Source organism: Pogona vitticeps, chromosome 1 (assembly GCF_051106095.1).
Source record: "Pogona vitticeps strain Pit_001003342236 chromosome 1, PviZW2.1, whole genome shotgun sequence".
NCBI lineage: Eukaryota > Metazoa > Chordata > Lepidosauria > Squamata > Agamidae > Pogona > Pogona vitticeps.
The window spans coordinates 2,982,190-3,002,454 of record NC_135783.1 but is presented as its reverse complement, the minus strand read 5'-3'; the positions used below and the strand labels follow the sequence as shown (position 1 = coordinate 3,002,454).

At 47.5% G+C, this 20,265-nt stretch overlaps 1 protein-coding gene across 5 annotated transcripts in view; it reads left to right on the top strand.

The window, feature by feature from the left end:
• The window catches only part of OTOF (otoferlin), a 156,907-nt gene that overhangs the window by 47,676 nt on the left and 88,966 nt on the right, over positions 1 to 20,265 (top strand). For all 5 annotated transcript variants that reach the window (XM_078381484.1, XM_078381482.1, XM_072986239.2 and 2 more), the window contains exons 4-5: positions 8,749 to 8,848; positions 13,523 to 13,707. In XM_078381484.1, coding sequence (XP_078237610.1) covers positions 8,749 to 8,848; positions 13,523 to 13,707 — 285 coding nt within the window. The remainder of the gene's footprint in view (positions 1 to 8,748; positions 8,849 to 13,522; positions 13,708 to 20,265) is intronic.

Here is a 20,265-nt window from a genome sequence, read left to right as displayed (position 1 = left end):
TCATCAACTCCTTCCTTCCTTCCTTCCTTCCTTCCTTCCTTCCTTCCTTCCTTCCTTCCTTCCTTCCTTCCTTCCTTCCTTCCTTCCTTCCTTCCTTCCTTCCAGAGGTTTCTCTGGCAGAGCTGGGGTCCTGCCCTACATTTAATTAGGCACTCGCAGGCGCATCATGTTGTTGCCCTTAAAATATTCATCCATGCTCCGTGGATTCTTTTAGCATTTTTTTGCAAGGAAAACATGTCTCAGAATCTCAGGGGGTATGATCTGCAGTAAGTGCTTCGTCAAGAAGGGAAAATCCACAAACATGTTTTTTTGTTGTAAAAGAATCTGGTATGTATCGGAGGAATGAAATCAGCTGGTATTTCATTAAGTTACAAGGCAGGGAAGGGAAGATTCTTCAGTCTAAAGGTAGGGATTGATACAGGATGATTGATGGATGGATAGCACAGAAAAATGTGGCACACGGCCAAAGCGGTCTATCATTAGTGACAGATGTGTGGGAAAATAATCCACCTCAGCGGCGGAATCAGGGGATGACAGCCAGCCCATCTTGCGTTCCAGTCCCTTCTGTAAAGCTTCCTCCTCTGGGGCACTCTATCGGTCCAGACTGGGATTGCCTATATCATCTTGACTGCTGTGACTCTATATGGTTCGGGACCGGAGGATTCCCAGCCCGACCAGGAGGCTGAAAACAGACTTGTCTGCCTGCGAAGCGAATGTTCTACCACGGAGATGTAACTACTTCCAAAGTTTAGAAAAGTTTGCTTTCTCCAGGCGACTTCCAAAATATGCCCCAATCCTGCAAAGTGTGGTAGATTCTGGGAACTGCAGTCCCAGAAAGTTATTTTTTTTCAAACTGTGGGTGAAAAGAAAGAAAACACAGTAAGGCTTTGTATGCTTTCTGCCTCTTGGCTCTTCAGTGACATGTCCAACTCTCTCCTTCCCCTCGGCATCACATCTCAGTCCCGGGGCAAACCTGATCCTGGGGCTGAGGGAACCGTCCTGTACATCCCACGGACATTCAGCCGTTACCTAAGGGGGGCACCAAAAAAGAGAGAGAGAAAAGAAGGGTTTCGCAGAAAAATGCATATGCTAATCAGAGAGTCATGGAGTTGGGAAGGGCCTCGAAGGCCATCTAGTCCAACCCTCTACTCAGGGCTGGAATCCAGATCCAAGCAGATCTGGCAAAGGGTGGTCCCTTTTTTCTCTTGAATGCCTTTGACATTGGAGCGCTCACCACCTCCCAAGGGAATTTATTCTATTGTTGTACTTCTCTAACAGTTAGGAAGTTTTTATTTATTTTATTTATATCCCGCCTATCTGGTCGGTTAAGACCACTCTAGGCGGCTAACAACATAAAATAGGCAATAAATATATATAAAACAATTTTTACATAATAGAAACATAGAGACATTTGCAGAAAAAGGGAACAAAGGAAAGAAAAAGAAGAGGACGTCAGGAATTGTCTGGAGGGAAGGCCTGCCGAAACATCCATGTTTTTAATTGATTTTTAAAGATACCCAGCGAGGGAGCCGCACAAATCTCAGGAGGTAGGTTGTTCCAGAGGCGAGGAGCCACCGCCGAGAAAGCCCGATTTCTTGTCTTCTCCTTCCGGGCCTCCCTCGGCGTCAGGCTCCTCAACCTCACCTCCTGGTTCGCACGAGTGACATGGGTAGATCTTGGTGGGAGCAGGCGTTCCACCAAATATTTTCCTGATCTGGATTCCTTTGTCCGTGTCCTGCACTCTGGGATGACCTGAGAACAGATCCTGTCCCTCCTCTGGATGACAGCCTTTCAAATCTTTGAAAAGTGCTACTCTATCACCCCTCCATTCCATCTTCTTTTCTCAAGTCTAAACATGCCCAGTTCTTTCAGTTTTTCCTTCTGGTGATTGGTTTCCAGTTCCCTGATCCTCCTCGTTGCCCTCGTCTGAATTTCTTCTAGTTTGTTGCCATCCTTCTTAACCTGTGGTATCCAGAATGGGCACAGGATTCTAGATGAGGCCTAATCAGTGCTGAATACAGGGGGGCTAGTACCTTGTGGGGTTTGGAGCCTATACTTCTGTTAATTCATGATAAAACAGTGTTGGCCTTTTTTGCAGCTGCATCGCACTGTTGGCTTATATTCAGCTTTTGATCTACAACAATTCCAAGATCCTTCTTGCTTGCAGTGTTACTGAGCCATGTATTACCCCATCTTATAACCGTGCATCTTAGGTTTCTTTTCTCCCTAGGGTTAGAACGTTGTCCTTTTCCCTATTAAATTTCATTCTTTCCATAGTTTATACAGACAGGTGCAAAATCAAATGGGATTTATATACAGTAGGACCCCCATATTCTCTGGGGATTGTATTCATTGATGCAATAATTCCAGGCAACTTCAAAACTCTTTAATTTTGTACAAATTCTATTTAGTGACATCATTTCTAGGTTCCATACTTAACGGCAAATCCAAAAAAATATCAAAGGCAGTCTTGTGTCAATGTGTAGCCTGCAAAACTGTAAACCATCCAGAGTGCGCTTCAAGCCCTATGGGGTGGTATAAGCAGCGTACTTTGCTTTAAGGCTAAGCTGGGCCTAGCCCCACCTAGTTTCCTGTTCAGAAAGAAAGCTCCCAGGTAGCACTGGGGCAGGAACAGGAAGTCTGGGTGGAGCTAGGCCTGGCTTGGCCTCAGCACCTTCCAGTTAAGGCCTTTCTCCCAGGCGAGCCACATTTAGGTGTCAATCTTTTAGGCACACCTCCCAGAATGGGGGATTACTGGATTTGTAGTCCAAGAAATCCTAATATTCGATCCCCATGCTTATTATTTTCATCCCACAGTGAATTGTTTTGGATATTTTTAAACAGAAAAATTATACCAAAACATTAACAGAAAGGACAGAGATAAAATTATGTTTGGAAAAACTCCATATCCATTCATGGAGACTTTAGAGTGCAAGGCATCTGCTCCTTCCTGCCAACTTCCTTGTTGAACTGAGAGACAGCGTGGCCCAGTGGTTGGAACTTGCTAGATCCAGATGGAAACCCCCTCTGAGCTGTGAAACCCTCCCGGTCATCCAGGGCCAATGACTCTGTCTCCTTCGGCCAAGTCTGCCTCCTAGGGTTGTTGTGTGGATATAAGTAGGGGAGTATTCTCGAAGGTTTTCATGGCCAGGAGCCCGAAAAACCTACAACAACCAAAGTAGGGAAGATTAAGGCAACACAGATCCTTGTAAATCCATTGTCGGGAAAGGTGGGAGACCAATGCGATAGATAAAATACAGGCAGCTCTCTCTCTCGGTGGTAGCTGTGTCCCTTCCGCCTGGGCTTACTCCTGGTTTTGGGAAGTGCCCTGCGCAGAAAGATGATGTATGAATTGTCTGGAGTAAAGAAGAATAAACAGGGGGGAGGGGCAGAAACCTTGGCCGTTCTTCTCTACCAAGGCCACCCACTCACTCTCGCTGGAGCAACATCAGCAGGTAAACCCCAGCTTGGTCCAGTAAGTAAGGGACCATCTTTCCCTGAAAGAACAAGCAAGGGGCCTCTTTGTCCTGCAGCCTGAAAAAGAAACGGCCCCTTTTTCCTCTGTCGGCAGGGGAGGGTGGCGCTTTGGGAAGGAAGCCAGGAGAACGATGATGCCTTTGCAGAAGTCGTGAGAGCTTGGGTGAAGGAGCACCTGGATACTCCTGCTTCTTCACCTGCCTGCCTTTTCTTTAAGGGAAAGGACAGCGCCCTAGAGGGTGGGCCAGTGGCAAAGGGAGGCGGAGAAACCTTTAAGCATCCCCTGTCTTATGTTTCCTGATCTGGAGAGGCAGAAGGTGGGGTGGGGAAATCAGTTAAAGCCGTGTTTGCCAACCTTGGGCCTCCAGATGTTCTTGGACTTCAACTCCCAGAAATCCTGGCCAGCAGAGGTGGTGGTGAAGGCTTCTGGGAGTTGTAGTCCAAGAACATCGGGAGACCCAAGGTTGGGGACCACGGAGTTAAAGGACTGGCTCTGATGAAAAAGCACAAAGGATTTCCATGAGTGGGTTCAAAGCCACCCTTGCTTTACCAAACTAGCATCCTTTGGAAAAAGAAGAAGGATCCGGTCTTTTGGCTGGACTGGACCGAGCTCCCCATCTGGAAGGGCCGGTGGGAGAGGGCACTCTCCCTTTTTGGATGGCATTTTTGGAAGTTTACTTTCTGGACTACAGCCGGGGGCCCTGCTGATAAGGGGATCTTGGGAGTTGTAGTCCATACGGATGTGGACCAGGTTACAAAGGATCGGCTGAGGTCGGGGGGGGGGAACTGATGTGCTATTTGGTGTGATCCATCTGAATGGCACATCGATCTCATGTTAGTTAAACACTTCTTCTCATAGTCTGCAGAGGGCCAGAAGAAGTGAAATTATTTCTTTACATCTGCTAGATTATCGCTGATGCAATGAATCACTTTGATTAAATTTTTTAAAAAACATATTCTTTGCCCGGCTGTGTATTGCCGATCAAAAACTGCCTGCGGCTGTGGTTTTGATCGACAGTATACAGACAGGCAAAGAAAAATATGTTTTTATTTATAATTTAATCAAAGTGAATCAATGCGTCAGTGACAATCTAGCAGATGCAATAAACTTAATTTCATTTCCCCCGGCTCTCTGCAGACAATCAGGGGAAGTGTTCCATTTCCTATATCCTGAAAGATCTCATAAGCCACTTCAGAATACAAGAAATGGACACTGAAATAAGCTCCGAGGTTCTTGTCTAGCCTCTTCTGAGCGACCAAACTCTCTGAGAATCACAGAATCATAGAATAATGAAGTTGGAAGGGGCCCTATAAGGCCATCCAGTCCAACCCACTGCTCATGGCAGGAATCCAGGTTCCTCTTGAATGCCTCCACTGTTGGAACACTCGCCACCTCTTGAGGTCATCAATTCCATCGTCGTACTGCTCTAACAGTTAGAAAGTTTTTCCTGATCTTCAGCTTAAATCTGGCTTCCTGTAACTTGAGCCCATGGTTGCGTGTCCTGCACTCTGGGAGCATCGAGAACAGATCCTGCACCTCCTCTGTAGGACAGCCTTTCAAGTCTCTGAAAAGTGCTTTCCTCTCTCCCCTCAGACTTCTTTTCTCAAGATTAAACATGCCCAGTTCTTGGACTAAACTGGAGCCCTACAGCCTGCATCAAAATAGCAGAACCCCTTATTGGGTTCAAAAAGATGTGGTTTGGGGCAAAACTGTTTGCTCGAGCAATGTCCACATGTCAGAAAGAAAGACCAGACCAACCCGACCCGTCAGTGCAGCAAACAGTGGGACAAATCCCTGTGCGGACGGACTCTCAGTCTACCGACTATCCCAACCCAGGACAGGACTAGAACAGCCCATGTTTTTTTTTTTTTTCAGATTTGCAGTGAATAGGTTAACAAACAGCGCAGAGCAAGGCGGATGCGGCCCGCTCTTCCGAGCTTGGAGCCCTCCAGCTGCTTTGGACTACAACACCCATAAACCTCAATCAGTACTGCTGGAGGTCTGCAGATGGAACGGGGATTGCAGTTTCTCCCCCTTTGCAAGCCTCGTCTGCCTGTTTGCTTTTGGCTTGCCCTACACAGCTCGGCCCCTTCACAGATTGTGCAAAAAAAAAGGGCTGAAATTCAGCATCAAAAAAACTAAGATCATGGCCACTGGTCCCATCTCATCCTGGCAAATAGAAGGGGAAGATATGGAGGCAGTGACAGATTTTACTTTCTTGGGCTCCATGATCACTGCAGATGGAGACAGCAGCCTCGAAATTAAAAGACGCCTGCTTCTTGGGAGGAAAGCGATGAGAAACCTCGACAGCATCTTAAAAGCAGAGACCTCACCTTGCCAACAAAGGTCTGCATAGTCAAAGCTGTGGTTTTTCCTGTAGCGATGTATGGAAGTGAGAGCTGGACCATAAAGAAGGCTGACCGCCAAAGAATTGATGCTTTTGAATTGTGGTGCTGGAGGAGACTCTTGAGAGTCCCCTGGACTGCAAGGAGAACAAACCTATCCGTTCTGAAGGAAATCAACCCTGAGTGTTCACTGGAAGGACAGATCCTGAAGCTGAGGCTCCAAGACTTTGGCCATCTCATGAGAAGAGAAGACTCCCTGGAAAAGACCCTGATATTGGGAAAGTGTGAAGGCAAGAGGAGAAGGGGACGACAGAGGATGAGATGGTTGGACAGTGTCTGCGAAGCAACCAACATGAATTTGACCCGACTCCGGGAGGCGGTGGAAGATAGGAGGGCCTGGAGTGCTCTCTGGTCTGTGGGGCCACGAAGAGTCGGACACGACTTAATGACTAAACAACAACACACAGCCAGGACTGTGTGTTTCCCGGCTCCCTTGTGTCTCTGATTGTGCTGCTGTGGAGCCCAGACAACCAGGAAATTGGAGTCACAGAGACAGCAAAGAAGAACACCAAGGAGTGTGTGTTGTTAGACCAAACAGGGGTTGGCACCCGCAGTGTGTTTGCAAGAACAGGAGAAAAGGAAAAGTTCAAAGTGATCCCAAGACAATACAGGCCTCTGAAGATATATTATTCATAGCACAGGTGGTGGAATGAGACCCGCAAACACGAGCCGTTCGTTTTTTAATGCGTGATGTGTTGCCGGGTAAGGCTACGAGCAGGCAGACTGACTCCCATCGCTGGTCTGTTTCCCCAAAGTTTCTAGAGAACTTTCTCTGATATTATGAGGAGGGCTCTGAGTTCCTTCCCCCCCGAAATTCCCATAATTTCTATGCACAAGGCCAGTGGAAAATTTTGAAGCCAACTGATCAAAATTAATTGGGTTTATCTGGAAATTCCTCAAGGTTTCTCTCCCTCCGTCTCTGCCACTGCCACCCCCAGTGCCAGGAACTGCCTTCTAATACCCTCCACTGAACCACTACCCCATAAAGCTTTTGCAAAACAGCAGCTGTCGAAACAAGATGTTGCAGAGTTTTGAATTTCTGGTTAAATGTGCTTTTTTGCTACACAGCAGAAATAAGAGGAGAATAGCTACAAGTTCTCAAGAGTCCACCCCTTTCTCATTAACTGGAAATTTAAGTCTCAGTAACCTACTCTGAGACTATTACAGGACAAAGAATAAAAGTCTGTTTCCTTACAGTTGCATGAAATAACAGACTTGCGCATGCTGCTTTCTTTTCTGTGCATATACATACTGGCAAGCAACTGAAAAGGTCATCAGCAAACAAACAACGGCTTCCGACAGAATGACTGGCTTAGTACCAATGATCAAAAGAATGGTGTGTTTTCTGGGAGATGGAACTGGCTGGAAATGATGGAATGACTCAAGAGTAATTGGCAGCCTGTTGGTCTTAGGAAGGGGTGTTGCAATTTTAAAACCAGGATGCAGAGAGACTGAAGACCCAGCCTCAAGAGAACTGACATGAACTCTCCCAACCACCTACCACCAATTTTTGGACTCTTGTGCACCATTGTTCATAAAGGCTAAGAATTGGAAAAGTGGGTTTTTCTCCACGAAAGCTTGCAATTTGCTTGATTTTATAAATCCAACCAATAAAAGGTGCCACCCAGTCTTGCATTGATGTAATCTTTGGGGACCACATGGCTTTTTCTTCATTCTTTCTGGACTTGGTTACCTGTGTAAGCTTTTGATATTTGAAAACAAGACACTCTCCCTTCTTTTGACATAGAGTATTAAAAAGCAGAGGCTGGGAGGGGGGGTGAGGGAACCAAGAGCTGCTCCCCGACCCATGGGACAATATTTGGGTGAGCTGCCTTAAGCCCCCCCCCCAGTGCTTCATCTTTTGACATTCCTGGGTTCTCGAACAAGAGGGAGTCAGGAACCTGCCCCCAGCCTGGGGAGGGGGCTGCATCTCGAGGCAGAGAAGACGTTTTAATTAGTGGCCATCTCATCGCTGCTTACGCCAGCTTTTGGCAAAAGGGCAGAAATGAATTTCTTGATCCGCACCCCGTCCAAATATTGATGCTCCTGTCGGAAGGCTTCTGGGCAACAGAGCATCGTTATTGTTAATTGCTGATAACGGAAGGCTGCCGGAGAGGGAACGTGGTGGCTTAGAGGCCAAACACCCAGACAGCCCACACAGTGGCTCATCCTCCTCCTCCTTGTAAATGCAGAGGGTCAGTGCCATTGATTGCAGTGCGTGCCTGCACCATGTGCAACTGTGGATGCTCTTCCCATGTGGGTGTCGGTGGGAGGGGCATGCAAAAACGGTTCCCCGCCATGCATATTGTGCTGGTGGCCCACGGGCTCTACATCATCCACTTTTTCTTCTGCTTCAAATTACCATCGAGGGGGGAAAAGCAGCTTTTTTAGTTCAGCCAGCCACTTCGGGAGGTTCTTGAAAGCAGGTTTTAAATAGAATTCCGGGCACCAAAGAGGAAAATCAGAACACCTCTCTTGCAGCCACATCTTAAATCTTCAAAGCTGCTTTTCATGTATTCATCTTTTTCTGTATTCATCTTTTTTCCTCCCTAAGATGGTTTCAGAGACTTTTTTTGTTTTACATCTGAACTTGGAAAAGTTGACCATGTTGTTGCAGTCCACAAAAGTAACTTTTCTGTGCTTCTCTAAGGCGCCTTTGCTTATCCCTGTGCTTAGACTTACATCCCCACCTCTACATACACACAAGAGATTTGGCCCACCCTTCTCTTGGCATGCAGTTTTCTTTGCCAGGTCTTCTTAGCAATCCGAGACAACAGGATCAGGAAAAAAGGGGGGGGGAGGGTTCAACATTCCTTGTTCCCCCCCCCCTTGTTTCTCACTGCCTTTTCTGTGTTTTCCCCCTAGACTCGTTGGATCCTTCCAGATGGTCTTGCAGAAAGTGGTGGAGGAAGGGCATCTGGAGGTGACGGACACCTTGATCGATGATAACAACGCTGCCATCCAGGTAAGCGAGAGATCATGGAGGTGTAAGCGATGGCTGGTCTTTTGCTAAGTTACTGCTCTCACTCTGTGGGTCTGCATCTAGATTCCTCTTCTGTATTCCAAGACCTGGGAATGAACTTTCCATGAGAAGTCTTGAGAATTCCCTTAAAAGGACTGCAAATCGGGTGGAGCCACTGGGATTATTGTGGCAGAGTTTTTGGATTTTGGGTTGAATTCCTCTAGCGGCACAGCGGAAGTGCCACGGATTCACAGCTTCGTGTTTCTCAGAGTAGTCCATCCCTCTTTTTGTCACGGACTGGCCCTTACGGGCTCAGTCGCTCATTCTGAGACTTGAGTAAGAGAAAGAATAAAAGATCTCGTGACTTAAAAATCAAACCGATCAAACAGCAACAGGACGGCATTGAGGGAAAGGCTTCCGCAGACTCCAGAGAGGGAGAGAGAAACTCAGCAGAAAGAGACGGAGCCCTCTTTGAATTCAGAGGTAGAGAAAGAGAAACGGGTTAACACTGGATAGATGGACCGGACCATCACCCCACCAAGAAAGGTCCCTTCCAGCCAAACTAGCATGCGAGGTTGTAAAAGCTCCCGCTGCTTTCTTCCAGAGTGCCAAAACGTAGAGGTTACCAGAATCTATAGGCGAGTCTGTTGACCAGCATTAGGAAAATAGCAACAACCCCAGCATCCAATTTTTATTCCTTCTCCATTAATCCATAAACTTTTGTCTTTTGGAAAGAGGACATCACTGCCTCGTTCTTCTTTCTCATGGGGAGGGGTCTTGTGCCCATTATTCATGACAGAGGGGGTAGGAATTAGTGTATCTTTACTGGTGGCCGTCCTGTTTGGAGTATTCTAGGCAACTTTCCAAAATCTGATGTATTTATTTGTACAGCGGAGGTTCTTCCAGAATGCTTTCGGTAATATGGGTGTCTCTGGGTGTACTTTTAGTTGTGTGCACATCTCACAGGGAGGAGAGAGACATTCTGCACATTGTTTCGGCTCCCGGCTTGTGATGTGCAGAATTCTTTTAAAAGTCTGTTGGTCTTGACAAGGTGGACAAACACCCACACCCACACACAAACACACAGACATAGACACACACACATTTAAGAAATTTCTGACTCCATAAGATGATTCACCTCCAACGTGAGAAGAAAACATTTTGTTGAGATTTCCAAAATTCATACTATAGCTAGGGTCTTTTTTTCTCTTTATGACATAAAGCCGAAACACAACGCGCGTGGCAAACCCAGAAGGAATCGCAGATCGGATCCGAAGCCGCTTTCATTGCTTTGTGCAATTTCCGCACTTTACATAATTTGTGCAAAAAGAAAACAAAAATTCTTGCAAAAAAATTCTGCAGAATGCAGCAGCCAGCCTCCTCACTGGAGGGAGAAAATACCATCACATCTCTCCTATCCTGGCTAGACTGCATTGGCTGCCCATTCGTTTCCGTATCGACTTCAAAGTTTTAATGCTTACATATAAGGCCCTATACGGTTTGGGACCTCGATATTTGGCGGAACGCCTTCACCCACCAAGTTCTACCTGGATCACCCGCGCGAGCCAGGAGGTGAGGCTGAGGAGCCTGACGCCGAGGGAGGCCCGGAGGGAGAAGACACGAAACCGGGCCTTCTCGGCGGTGGCTCCTCGCCTTTGGAACAATCTCCCTCCTGAGATTCGCGCGGCCCCTACCCTGGGTACATTTAAAACTCAGCTAAAAACATGGCTCTATGTTAAGGCCTTCCCTCCTGCCAGCATTTAATTTAAATTAATTTATCTTTTCTTTTCTTATCTATCTATTATTTATGATTTATGTTATGTTTGTTAATTGTTATTTTGAATGTATGTTACTATAATTGTATATATGTTGTTGTTAGCCGCTCAGAGTGGTATAGATTTATCAGATGGGTGGGATATAAATCAAATAAATAAATAAATAAATAAATAAATAAATAAATAAATAAATAAATAAATAAATAAATAAATAAATAAATAAATAAATAAATAAAGTTCTTTCCTGACTCTCTCTAGAGAATAAAACAATTTTCAAGTTTTCGTCCTCACCAGTGAGAACAAGATGACTAAATCTTTCAGTGCACACCCCCTGAGCTAACGTGGTGCTCTTGGGTTCGCTTTAGGGATGAGAAATATTTCGAAAGGAGCATATTAAAAATGCAAGCTCACCTTCTAAGGCTTGCACTGCACTTTGAGTTCCACTTTTGCTCCTTTGGGACTCTGTCAGATTCAAAACCGGGTCTGGTTTTTCCAGAAACGAGGCTTCTCTAGAGGAAGCCTTAAGCCCCCTTGCCTTGACAGGCACATTGGGGGAAGAGGCATGTGTGTGAAAATTGGGGGGGGGGGGGGGGAAGAGAGGATTCGGCAGCCCTTCTTTGCAGTGGCTTGCAAAAGCCCTTAAGGTTCTTTGTGACTCTCAGAGGATGTTGGTTCACCCATTCTTAGTCCGTTTGAAGGCTGCAACCTGGCTTTTGTCAGTGGTTTCCAACTATGGGTAACCCTGGTGTTCTTGGACTGCAATTCCCAGAAGCCTTCATTCCCACCACCGGCTTAAGCAGTGCTTTGAAAAATTATGTTTGTGACTCCAGAGCCCAAAATCTCTTCATCAGCCTGGTCGTTCACACACCTGTGGAAACTGAAGACGCCAGCGCGGTTTCAATTACGATGGAAGAATGTCTGTCAAAATCTTAGAAAAATTCAGGAAAAGGCCACTGGGTCGTGGAAACAATGCAAATACAGAAACCAATACTGAATTGACCATTCAGAATACAAAACAGAAAAACAAGCAGTGTGCTCTCAATGATGAATTATCATTTATGATGAGCGACAAGGAGGGTCAGTGGGCTGGAAACGAAGCCTTATAGAAGGAAAGGCTGAAAGATCTGGGCATGTTTAGCCTGGAGGAAAGAAGGCTGAAGTGTGATAGGATAGCACTTTTCAAATATTTGAAAGGCTGTCAGACAGAAGAGGGGCAGGATCTGTTCTCAGATCATCCCAGTGCAAGAACAGGTAACAATGGGCTCAAGTTAAAGGAAGCCAGATTTTGGTTGAATCTCAGGAAAAACTTCCTAACTGTTAGAGCAGTGCGACAACAGAACCCATGATCTCGGTAGGTGATGAGTGCTCCAGTACTGGAAATGTTCAAGAAAAACTTAGATCATCCCCCGGCAGATCTGCTTTGATGGTCTTCCTGCGCTGAGCAGGGGGTTGGACTGGATGGCCTTGTGGGCCCCCTTCCAAAGCCACTTTTCTATGATCTTCTTCAAGGTTGTGCATCAAGTTCATGCAGGTCGTTCCAAACTTCTATGCTGGGATGTTCATAACAGCCTAAAAGTCTGGAACTATCCTCAAGAACTTGACGCACAGCCTTGAAGAAGATGATTTATCCTCAAGAGCTCACCATTTGTTTTTCGTTCTCTATTCTTTGTGGCCGATTAAAAGTCTCACCTGTACCTGTATTTGTATGGTGAAAAGCTTGTGCATTGAGGACTAGCAGCTTTTTAAAAAAGCAAAGAATGTTTGGGAGCTTAGGGCTGGATGGGTGTCCATCGGACACGAGCCTTCTTCTAGGTCACCGGTGACCACGGGCGACATGGCAGACAGACCCTGTGGGTTTTACAAATCCATTCCCTGGAGCTTTTTAGCAAGGAGCCTGGCTCCTGTTTTTTTTTTTTTTTTACCATATCAGTGCGGAAAAACTCTTTCATGCAGCGTATCCTGGACCAGCCTAGGCAGTAACCATGGCAACCATATAGTGATGGGAAACGCTCCTCTATGCTTCCTCATTTGCTTTTCAGTTCAGGCAGCCTGCATTTAATATAACTGGAGAAAGAGGGAAGGGGGGGACGTTGTCTGTTTGTTTAAATGAACGGAGGTCGGGAGCAGGGTGCGAGAGTTATCTTCAGCCATCTAGCTGGCCTTGCACTGTGTGCTCCACAATGCATGGCCAACGAGGGGTGAAACACAGCTATTAAGAGTTCATTTTCTGATTTGACATTTGGAGACACTCCCCCCCAGTCCACCGTCCACCCCATGGATGGTTTCCAGGAGCTGGCCTTGACCGATACACTGCCTCTAAGCATGGAGGTTCCATGTAGTCATCAAACCCGCATAGCTGTTGGTTGTCTCCTCTTTTTAAGATATCCCAGCTACTCTGATAGTCTTTTGGGACTGAGAGTAATAATTAAAGATAATCCCTGTCACACAAAGCGCCTTCAGCGTCCTTTCCTCCAGCTCAATAAACCGAGGAGGAAACAATTTTCTGGTCAGAACCAGGATGTCTGCTTTTCAAATAAATTTATTGTCAACGTAAGTCTATTCATAGTATACCCATACAACGAAATTCACACAGACACCCAGAGGCCAGACCCACTTGCACACACATAAAAAATCCCCAAACACTCACCACCCACTAAAATCCCCCACTAAGAATACAAACATCTACACTGCAGGCTAAGTCCAGCTATTCACTACTGGTGGTCTTTAAGCTCATTATTAAGTGCAATTATATATAATTGCGCTTCAATTATATATATCATATAAATCATATATAATTGCACTTAATAATACATAAAAAGTAGCTACAAGGGACAGAGACCTCTCCGAAGACGTATCCATGCGAGATGCTTTGATGTGTTGGGTTGTTTCTTTCTCGTTCCAGACCAGCATCTCCATTGAGGTTCGGTACCAGGCGATGGATGGCACCGTCGGACCCTGGAGCGACCAGGACTTCTTGGAGAGTCCCAACGCGCGCTCCGAGGGCGAACCCTACGAGATGGACGCCTTGCTCCCCACCCACCGGCACTCCCCCAGCAAGGCCAGCGTCGCCGAAAGGGCCCTCCGGAGGTAACCATTCCCCTACGTGTCCAACGAGTAACCCTACAGCCGTGCCCGGTTCTGGCTGCGCCTCCGGTGGTGGTGGTGGTGGTGTCCACGACCCAGGTGTTTTTGCCTCGGAAGCCTGAGGCTGGGGGATTCAGAAGGACGGTTGTGCAAAAAGCAGTCGCACAGAGCATGGGAGATTAGAGATCGTTGGAAGGGTGGTTAGGCTTTGACCCCACAGCCTTATCCTTGGCATTCCAGGAGTGTTCTGGTAGTCATTCTGAGGCTCCATCCGTACCTTGTATGGTCCATTCGTAGTGTTATCCCTCTTAAATCTCAAGCATGTTCTCAGAGCTCTCCTCGCCAGGAAGGTGATGAGACATAAAAGGGCAGAATCACAGAATGGTAGAACTGAAAGGGACACACCAAAGGTCATCCACTCTACCCCACCAATGCAACAGATTGCCAGCTAGAGCTTTGCGGTTGGGGCGTTACCAAATCTCTGTGTTAAAATATCCAGCAAGGAAAAGCCCACCGCCTTTCCAGGTAGCCCACTCTTTTACTAGGCAGCTGTTGCTGGCCGGCCTTTCTTCCCAATTGGCTTCCTTATAATAAAACCCAGGGGCGCTCAGCAGAATGTCAGAAGCTTCCATTGGCATGAACACACACACACAACTGGCCACAACGTTAGGGGGGTGTTACACATCGGAGAGATGGTAGGTCACAAAGAAAGGATTCGCTGTGCCAGATTGCCCTGATCTGGGGAAGGCAAGTGGCAGACAGAAAACCTAAAATCAATTTTGGGGGGGGGGGGGGGGAGAAAGTTTCATTATAAAGGTTCCCTACATGAAGTGAAAAAAGACTGACTCACCATGCTAAGACTGGCTGACGCCTATTCCCACGCAGCCCGGACGAGAATGCAAGCACCCACCACAGACACACCAACACGCCGTCTTTAATGAACGCTTAACTAAACAAGTTGATGCAGCCCTTCCCTTAACCTCGCTAACCTCTGAATGAACCGAGTCAAAGCATAGCGAGCAAAATAATATGGCCCAATCCTTACCGTTAGCGATACGGCATATTCCCCATTTGGGTGATCTCACACCCCTGCAATGCACACCTTACATGGTGTTTTATCTTTCTGTTTCCCTTTCCTTACTTTTCCTCCCATCACAACAAGGTTGGGGATGATTCTAGTAGCTTCAATGAAGGGCAAGCCCCCGATTGATGCCCATGGAGTTCAGCACTGGGTTGAAGCTGGTGCGCTATCAGAGTCACAACTACAAAAGGGCCACCGAGGCTTTGTCCTGGGGTGCTGAAATGGAGAGGGTGCCAAGATTTGCTGCCAGAAAAGTAGAAGCTATGCCATGGCGTTTCCTGCTAGATGGGTGCCAACCTTCCAGCCCCAAGGGCTCCTCCACCTTTCTTCACCTGCTTTTGTCAGCCAGAAGGGAGCCCAAAACAGGAGAGCTTGGGGTGGAGGGATCCATGCCCTACCTGCTCAGCCCCAGGTGTTCCTTCCCGCCCATTTCCTGCTTAGGCCAATTTCATCTTTCTCCATTCACGTCAGAAGCACCACGGCGCTTTGAGTAAATATATCCAGGGCTTTTCATCCTGAAAAAACCATTTCATTATTGGGGGCCTTAGGGACGTGGTGGTGCTGCGGGTTAAACCGCAGAAGCCTCTGGGCTGCAAGGTTGGAATATCAGCTGTCGTAAGATCGAATCCACGCGACAGAGTGAGCTCCCTTCGCTTGTCCCAGCTCCTGCTAACCGAGCCGTTCGAAAGCATGTAAAAATGCCAGTAGATAAAGAGGTACCACCTCAGTGGGAAGGTCATGGCGTTCCGTGTCTAGTCATGTTGGCCACGTGACCACGGAAACTTTCAGACAAACGCTGGCTCTACGGCTTGGAAATGGGGATAAGCACCGTGCCCTAGAGTCGGACACGACTGGACTCAAGGTCAAGGGGAACCTTTACCTTTACCTTATCTTGGGGGCCCTTGTCAACTAGTCATAGAGACACTGATCCCATGGCCTTACCTTCATGTTTCTGGAGTGGAAGGATCAGTGAACGGGCCCTGTCAGTGCCCGAATGGTCTCACAGCCTTTGAGGCGGCTCCTTTCGGAAGCTCTGGGTGACTGGATTTCCTTTCCCCTACATCCCATGTACACACGCACGCACGTGCACACACACACACACCGGTAGAAGCAACACCCAGAGTTTTACAGAACAGTTTTCTCCACCTTCTTCCTCCTCCTCCCTGCCATTTCACCTCGGTTCTCCAAAAGCGCATCGATCTCTCTGTCTTCTGACTGCTCTCCCAGCTGGAAACGAGTCGCGCTGTTCTGTGAGGTCAGGAAGCCTGACCCTCAAACAGTGCCAGCAAACCTGCAGCAAAGTCACGGTTTGCTACACAAAACTGGGCTGAGATCTCCAACTGGAGTGGTAGATCAGCCTCCCAGAGCAATACATTGCCCTCCATGCTGCCGTCCAGGGAAGCTCAGCTTTTCACAGGCATCGTGCGCTCTTGGGAGCATGTTTTGACAGTGCTCATTGAGGAGGTCAGGATGTGTGTCCGGCTTCATTGCACCCAGTCCTGAGGAGTTTGATGTGGGAGATCTCCCGCAGCCGCCAGCTCAGGTCACAATGTCAGAAACGCCTGTCATAACGTGTGCATTAACCGAGCATCAAGGGGCACAGGATTCGCCGTCTGTGCGGGTTGGACTTGGGGGAGGGTGTGATTGATCTCGCTTGGTTGGGCTGAGATTTATATCCCCCCTCCTCTCTGTGTCTCCTCGCAATAATGTGAGACGTTGATTAGTTAATTTGGGCTGTGAGTGCATCCAGTGTTGTTCTGGACAATTATTCGTAAGGGACGATCCAATGGGCGAACAGATGCCGCGCATCTCAAGCTGTTTATTAGAGCTGCCAAAACCGGCCTGGCTGAAAACCAGAACGGAGCGGGTGTTGCTTCAATCAAGAAGGGCTAATTAAAATCTAGGGAGGCTGCCCAAGGGGACAGGCTCATGGATGGGGCTAATCAAATATGAAACCATTTTCTGGGCATTCGGTTTGACGGCGACAGAACAGTTCCTGCGCCTTTTGTATCGCGTTAGGCGTGGTGTCGGTGGCCGCCTCTCAGCTAAAAGGAATTTGACTTGTGCAGGAATAATCTTCCAAGTTCTCGTGTTTTTGTGTGTTTGGCTGGAATAGAATTGACAAATTGCACCTCTCCATCAGGGTAAGCTTCAGCTGCACACGGCCGCATGTTAAAGATGCTAGTGTAGGCACTTGGTCTTGCAGGCTGAGTCCTGTAACTGGTGCCAAAAGTGGAAAGGCGCACCTTGACTTCTAAAACTGTGGGAATTCACAGCTGAGATTTACACCAATGGAGCTATGTCAGTGAACTTAATAGGTAGGATTTGGGCTTTTAAAAAAAATAATGGAATAGTGTGGGGTGGAATTTTGGTTGCAGGGGATGAACCCCGATGAGACGTGTGAAATATCACTGTTATCACTGCTGGGGAATTAAGGCTGATTCAGCAGGGAAACAGTATTATGACTGGAACTGTCTTGTGCCAAAAAAAATCATTAGCTGCTCTTACTGAATTTTAAGAAGAATAAAGAACGGAGCCCTTTGCTGATTTCCGGTGAGAGTCTGTTGGGAGTTCAAGATTCGGAAATAATAAAAATGGCCTTAGAACAGCAGAGCTGAAAAGGGACCCTGTAGATCATCAAGTCCAGCCCCTCTCAAGGAGACGCCATGGGGGAATCGAACTCCCAACCTCTGGCCTCATACCTAAACCATTGAGCTATCCAGCAGCTCTGGACTCAGTTCTGGGCCCCCAGTCAGTCAAAATGCTCTGGTTTCGAGGTTGCCAAATTGGGGGGGTCTTTACCAAACCTTGTGGTCCATGAACCCACAGGGAGTGTCCCTGCAGGCCAGACGATTCTTGGGCTCAAGGATTCAAGGAAGCGGCTCATGCTTTTAAGAGAGAGAGAGAGAGAATCATGGGGTTGTTAGTAAGAGCTGGCTGGATAGCTTAGTGGGTTAGGTCTCTGGCTGTGGAGCCAGAGGCTGAGAGTTCGATTCTCCACTGTGCCCTCTGGGAGAAGAGCCAGCCTGGGTAGCCTTGGGCGAGCTGCATGGTGGTCGCAGAAGTGCCCCCCAGAAGGAGAGGATGAGAAGCCTCTTCTGAGTCTCCTGTACCTAGAAAGCCCTGGAAAGTGTCAACGTAAGTTGGAATTGACTCCACAGGAGGTAAATTAATATTTCTTAAAGAACAATTAACACTTCCCGCGTCCCCCCAAGATTCCCTAACGCCTGCTGTTGCTTAAGCAGAGTTGGTTTTGTCAACTGTGCCCTCTAGTGGCCAGTTGGTAATCTTTCATTTTTTAAATTTATATTTTAATTTTGTTGCACGCATAGAGGGTGTATTAAACTGCAATTGCGATGCAATAAACCCAAGGGGTCAATACACGTTGCAGAAGCATCGAGGTGGATAACTAAGGTTTGTGAACAGATCCTGCTCATGGTTGTTGTAGGTTTTTCGGGCTGTTTGACCGTGTTCTGAACGTCTTTCTTCCTAACGTTTTGCCGGCATCTTCAGAGGACAGGAGTGAGAACACTGTCTGTGTTCTGGTGTAGTTTGTGGGATAGTGACCCCCTTATCGCAACAATGCACCCATAACAAAAAACACCTTGATCACCATACAGTAATCACCCAGTCTCCAGAAAAGGACAAAAAGCTGATCCCACAGCTATAAATACTCAACTATCCCATAAACTGCACCAGAATACAGGCAGAGTTCTGACTCCTGTCCTCTGAAGATGTTAGGAAGAAAAAAACTTCTAGAACACGGCCAAACAGCCCAGAAAATCTACCACAACCATCGGATCCCGGCTGTGAAAGCCTTCGAGAATAGATCCTGGTCAGTTTCTCCTTCCTCTGATCCTTCCTGAAGCGTTCAAAGGACGGCCATCCTGGTGGGGAAGAGCCATCCAGAAATGCGTATGTTGTCCCGCTATCTGTGGTTCTGTCAACTCAGGTGGAGCAAGATAGTCTTTGGATGAGCCGAAGCGCACCTTGTGAATCCCTGCAGAAGCCTTTCAGGCAGAGAACAGGAAGTCTGGATTTGCCTTGGAAAAGGCTTGCATTGATCCCCCTCCCCATGCCATCCTGGAAAAACTGGACATCCGCCAGGTTTGGGTCTTTGCACGCAAGAGGTCAGCCTGGGTTCCGTTTGCTCGGCTCCTCTGCCCTTGAGTTTTGCTGGACTTGCTGTCTCTCTCGCCATGGTCAGCCTCTGTTCTCTCCGGTAGTGCAGCCACAACTGCAAAACCTGGGGTTGTGGTACTGCCAATTTTTTGGTAAAATCCTTCTAGCTGTGTAGCAGAAATGCAGAGGGATTCACAGAGCAGAATTAGCTTCAAGTTCCTGCCAATTTTTTGGTAAAATCCTTCTAGCTGTGTAGCAGAAATGCAGAGGGATTCACAGAGCAGAATTAGCTTCAAGTTCCTGGGATTGTTTCCCCCCCCCCCTTTGGCTCACCCACTGGCACTTACCCTCTCAATAACTCACTCTGACACAGGAGTTGGATAAAAAATAAAAGCCATTTTCTTTACTAGCAGTACTAAACAGATCAAACAGCAAACTAGCATAACATGGCTGCCTGCAGCAACAAGCCTCAACCGACTGACTGATTCCAGCAAGTGGAGGAGACCTCTTAGCAGAGAAGTGCAGCTGTCTTTGAATTCATAGGCAGGAGGGAATGATTGGTTTGTGCTGGCTTGACAGTCATCCAAACCCAGATAGATCCCCCTGCCTCCAAGAGGCTGCATACAAGGTTGTAAAAACTCCAACCGGCGATTCACAGCCCCCTCTGTTGCCATCCATTCTTGCAGGCAAGAAGATGATGAGATGTATTATCACAGTGATGATGAACTTCTGGGTGAGGGAGACACCATCAGCCAAGGTTCCCTCAACGCAAGGTACGAGGCCCCGCCATGGCCGGCCTCCGTTTTGGATTGCTGTGTTGGAGACGAAGCATGGGATCCGGAGTCAGCCACGCTGAGAGCGGACGCGCCGAAGCTAGTCCAGACTAGCTGGACTTCCCACTCAGCCGCCAGCGTGGCTCACTCTGCGTCCACCTCCAAGGCTGAGTTTACACAAACCTTTTGCCACTTTTGATTTTTGTGTGTTCTCATAAAACAAAAACAGAAGCAGGAGAGTACCAGAGGTAAATAATAGCAGCAGTAGTAACAATGTGCCAGAGCACATCTGTTTCCCAGAGTGTCGTAGGGCGGTTCCTTCTACAGGTCCCAAAAAACCTCTAATCATGCCAAACTTACTGAAGGTTTTCATCGAAGTGCAGAAATGTAGAGCTGGAAGGGGGAACCCCAAGTGTCATGGAGACCAACCCCTGCTGAGGCAGGATTAGAGTTTTTTGGCACCTGTAGCTCAGAGGGGTTGACATCCAACCTCTGTTGGAAAACCTTTGGTGAAGGAGAGGCCGCCACCCTGCGAGGAACCCCATCCCACGCTCGGACACCTCCTGCTGTCAAAGACGTCTTCCA